Source organism: Kryptolebias marmoratus, linkage group LG21, assembly GCF_001649575.2.
Source record: "Kryptolebias marmoratus isolate JLee-2015 linkage group LG21, ASM164957v2, whole genome shotgun sequence".
Taxonomy (NCBI): domain Eukaryota; kingdom Metazoa; phylum Chordata; class Actinopteri; order Cyprinodontiformes; family Rivulidae; genus Kryptolebias; species Kryptolebias marmoratus.
Genome location: NC_051450.1, coordinates 5,319,881 through 5,324,930, shown reverse-complemented (window position 1 = coordinate 5,324,930; position 5,050 = coordinate 5,319,881). Strand labels below are relative to the sequence as shown.

Sequence of the window (5,050 nt, the reverse complement as noted above, 5' to 3'; positions counted from 1 at the left end):
ATATATAAAGTCACAGTTAGACTTCATAACTGGGTATACACCAGCACCAAACATTATAGTGTACATTAGCTGGCATTTAATACAGTATAGTAATATTCAATTCACAAAATAAAAATAAAAATTTTTTCATTTTTCTTGTTAAAACTGTAAACATATTTTCTGTTTTTTGATTTTCTGAATAAAAATATAATTGGTTGCTTAAAACGTTTATACAGTAAGGTATCTGTTACATGTGTCCAAAAATGTGGAAAAGCAACTCAGGTTTTGTTAGCTGTTTGAGAAATTTTGTTCTTGCCCACCACGTTTGCTCACATCCTGTGCATCTCCTGGGGGCTAAGCCCTTCTTGTCCTTAAAACCTAGTGACGCCCCTGATTCCACATTCAGTGTATTTTTGCAAAAGTTGCAGTTTCTCTTATTTGTGGTTGAAATATGCTGTCACGTTAACTAAAAAGGTGTGGCCCAAGTTAAAAGACAAACACCAGCTTAAACTAAGGCGACCAGATTTCTGAGACTCAATCTGGGGACATTTTCAACTTGGGGATAAAAAAGACATACATTAATCAAAATGAAATGAAGAACTGGGGACAATTACAATTTACATAATTATTCATATTTTGACAATATAAATCAAGTGTAATTACACACTGTTGTTTCCTATGAGTAGTAAAATTAATAAAGTAGCAGTAATAGTAATTGTACCATGAGCATTAAAACTGGTGGATCTTTTGATGGGGGCAGAAACCTTGTCTATATAAATCATCTTCTTTGAGGATGTAAGTGAAAGTGCTTTTGTTGTGCTGTTAATGAATGTGAACATATACTTACATAAGTGTAAATAAGCACATTAAGTGTGTGTAGTCATGTAGTTGATGTATAAGAATAGGGTGTGTGCATGTATAAGGTGAGTGAATTCTTTTATCTCTAGAAGAATCCTTAGAATGATGCAGCCACTATGTTTTACACAACACTCACTGCATCACTCACTGCATGACTTTACCACTTTTCCTTCTCCACCATTTAATTTCCAACACTCTTCTGCTCTTTTTCTACTCTTCGCTTTACTCTTTTCTCTCTATTTTTTCCACTCTCTTCAACTCTTCTTAGTCTTGCCTTTTTCCTCTGCTCTCACTCACTCTTTCTTCTATCAGTCTCTCTCTTTCCCTTTCCTCTCTTCTTCAGTGAGTCTTTTGCTATTCTAAAACAGAGCCATTAAATAATCACAATCACCTCCAAAAAATTATAATGTATAACATACTGAGAAATTAAAATTGAATGAATAAAATTAGATGTTTGTTTCCTCAGCTAATGAGCAAAAATGCTAATATAGCAAAAACACTATTTTTATGTGTAACTATAAATTGATGCAACAGAGGACATCTCTGCCTCCTACGGTTGGCGCCTTTCAAAATTAAAATTAAAGGATGCCAACCATAGCTTGGGGTCATGACCACTACAGCCAAGTTGTCCAACTCTTATAGGGAGGGGTGCACACAGCAGTGATATGCTTTATTTTTTGCTGGTGTATTTTGCAAAAGACTGATCAAGAAAACAATCAGTCATACACTCCAGTAAGAGTAGCACTATTTCAACACATTTTTATTTACGTACAAGTAAGTGTTATCGAGCCATCAGGATGCGTTGCCCAAATTTATTACAGGAGAAATGTATGGCCATCCATCCATCTGTAAACGGATGCATGCATCAGTTTTTTTGATGAGAGCACAAGTGGGTTAACTTCAATAAACTTGTCTAATAAAGGAAATGTATATACTTTTAAAAATAAACATTTTGTCCTAATATTTATTTACAACTACTAAGTTATTAGATTTTTTTTATTTATTTATTGCCTAATGCTAAGAAATATTACATAAAGTGACCATTCAAACTCAACATCTTAAGCAATAAATCAAACCACAATATTCTACTGAAAGAACAGCAGGAAACTGAATCAATTAGAACATTCCATCTCAGACTCAGGAGATAAGGAGGAACTGCGTAATCCTTATGTATCTGCCACATTACTCTCCTGTCCACCTGATATCAAAAGTATCGTGTGGACATTTAAAATGGCGTGGATGTCAACAGCAGTGAAGTGAGTTGTTTGTCTGTCACTAGGCAACTGTGACAGTGGGATTGGTCCTGCTGGTCTTAATATTTCCTCTGTTTTGTTCATTGTCATTATATTTAGAGTTGATGTATGTGTGTGACAGATGTGTCTAAGAATGGATATTTATGAAAATACAGAACAAATCGCGTCCCATATCGGATCAACATTTAACTGCCAAATAAAGGAAGATTCCGTGTTTTACGGGATGGATGGCAACCCTAGCTTGTTTTTAGCATTATTTTTATTTTATTTTTACTGTGAGTCAAACTTTTTGGCATTAAGGATCAGCCCAGTGCAAGCAATACAGGTCGATTCATACATATGATCACAGGACCGCTCCGTGTCCATGGTGCTTCGCGCTCTTCGCATTGTGTATTTTTTTTAAGTCGACGCACTCTGCTCTTCTGCGCTGTGACGTCACACTGCCGCGACCATCAACTACCGTAACAGCTGTTGTTGTTGTTCGCGCATCATTCTCACTTGCACTTCCTATTATCAATTACAATAATAACTGTCTAAACACAATTTTTTTTTCTTATTCATAAAACGCCAAATCGGGGACATTTCCGGGGACAGCTTTAGCCGGGGACAGGCCGTCTAAAACGGGGACTGTCCCCGGAAATCGGGGACGTCTGGTCACCATAGCTTAAACAACATGCTTCTTAGCAGCTTTTTTAACCAAAAATATATTCCTGTGTTCAACATCTTTCCCTGCAAATAAAAAAGTGGCAGCTGGGTCTCAAGATATTTACTCTGGTCTTTCTGTTCTTTAGGGCCAACCCTGCCAATTTTGGAACAAACTTTATTGTAAGCTCACTTTAAAATTAATTTAAGCCAGTGGAGTTAAATCCTGGTCCTGGAGGTCTGCTATGCTTCATGTTTTAGATGTCTCTCTGCTTTGACACACCTGATTTGAATGACTGAGTGATGGGATGCAGTCATGCAAGATAGTGTCCCCCCCAGGACCAGGATTGGACACCATTAATTTAGGCTCACTGATACTCCAGAATTTTTATGGAGAGCAATTTAAGAGATATTTAATGCTATTATCTCCTTGAAATAGGTCATTGAATGGAGTTTGTTAATAGAGAACCAGTAAGATCTGCTCAGTTCTCAGTGTATTGAGGAGGTCAAAGGTCAGAACTGAGGAGTTGAGTGGGAGTTCGTGTCAGATCTCCAGGGAAGTAAAATGTGAGAGTTTGAAGCATCAAAGGTGACGTGTTTCACAGATTTTTCAGTTCAAAATCCACTTATGGAAGTGTCACTCGAACAGCTTACAGACTTGTACAAGCTTAGTAATTGCTGTAACTCAGTCGGTTTTACAGATATTAAGCTTAAATTTGATGTGGTAGTAGTGAAGAGTCCATTCTAACACATACTCTATGCAGGATGTCTTGCAATATCACATGAGATCGTATGTAACATTATTTTCAAAACTTGACCAAAACGGTTACAACTCTGCCATTTCTCAATATAAAAAAAATCTTTGTCTCAAACTCTGGCATGAAGCGCAGCGGGTGGTATGCAATCTTTCAAGAAATGCTACAAATATAATTATACAAAACTAAGAGGCTGTTTTTAGTGGGTTTAGTTAGAAAAACCAGGTACCTGTATGAATCCTGTTACCTGGTGTGGTGATAGTATGTCTGGTGAAGGAGACGTTGAAGGCTGGCTCGTCTCTCAGAGGGGACGGATACATGCTTCTGCGGATGAAGAAGCCAGCTCCACAGCAGAACAACACCCCCATCATGAGCAGCACCCTAAGACACAAACAGAGCACATATTTCACCTTCCACTCTAATCAGGACCAATTCAGCCATGTAAAGTCCAACTTTCTGTTTCTTACCAGTCTCTCTTCTGTAGAAAAGGAGTACATCGTAGAACCACAGACAAGATCACCTTGTTTGATTTATTTCCCCTCTCCTTTCTCTCCTTTTAATATTCAGTTTTTGTTGTGTTTTAAGTGTGCTGTCTTATTTTTGGTTTGTCTTTTTATTTTGTGAAAATCTACAGGTTTAACATGACGTCACAGTCTTTTTTCCCTCTCACTATTTTTACATTTTTACTCCTTGAAAAAAATTCTATTGGTGTTGGTAAAAAACCCCCACCTTTTTTCAGGAGTTGACTATTGTTGATTCACATAGTTCTTACCTTACAGCTATAATTAGTTATTTCATGGCTAACAGAAAGCTCATGTAACACAATGATTGTGTGCGGGCAAGTAGGCAAGACTTAAAGCCCCATAATGCACAGGCTCTGGTTTCAAAAATACAACATGGCACCTGCTGCGAAACGGTTCCAGCTGGCTTCAATTCCCACGAGAAAATGGTGTGGACAATTAGTCTATTATTATAATGAGTATATGATCGAGCCAATCATGCTTTGCGAGTCCAGCTCACCTACTAAACCACCTCTTTGGGTACTGCAGAGACCTCAACTTGTCTGGAAAGGAGGCACACAGTTAAGCTGCTAAATGCATTTCATGAAGTTGAACAGGTCGTCTGGCTGCTTCATTTCCCAGTTAATACAGTTTTAAGAAAACTTTGAAAGTGTTGTCTGTTCTCCGAGTGTTCCTTTTTAACCTTTGTTGTTTATAATCAACTGAATTTTAAATAAAATGAAAAAAAGATAAGATATTGATGTTGTTATTCGTTTTTGTCTGTGATAGCTGGAAAAAACACATCTTGATAACTGAAATTGGGGATGAGATTAACCCCTAACCACACGACGGCCAGCCCGCTGGCCGTTTTACTGCGTTTTCTATTCAATCTGTACAGTTTTTGCTACATTTATTGTTTTTATGAACTTAAATTTCAAAATAGCGGTGTTTTGGCGCCACTTTTGATTGACGTTTCGTCTGACCAACTGGGTTGCTCTCTGCCCCCCCTAGAGCCCCTCTAATTTCCCATGCGTAAAGTCATGAAAGTCTCCTCCCCTCATTT

The 5,050-nt window shown here is 37.6% G+C and overlaps 1 protein-coding gene across 3 annotated transcripts in view; it reads right to left on the bottom strand.

Moving 5' to 3' along the window:
• vopp1 (VOPP1 WW domain binding protein) overlaps positions 1–5,050 on the bottom strand; it is a 76,080-nt gene that overhangs the window by 19,433 nt on the left and 51,597 nt on the right. For all 3 annotated transcript variants that reach the window (XM_017436909.3, XM_037973082.1, XM_017436910.3), the window contains one exon: positions 3,735–3,868. In XM_017436909.3, coding sequence (XP_017292398.1) covers positions 3,735–3,868 — 134 coding nt within the window. The remainder of the gene's footprint in view (positions 1–3,734; positions 3,869–5,050) is intronic.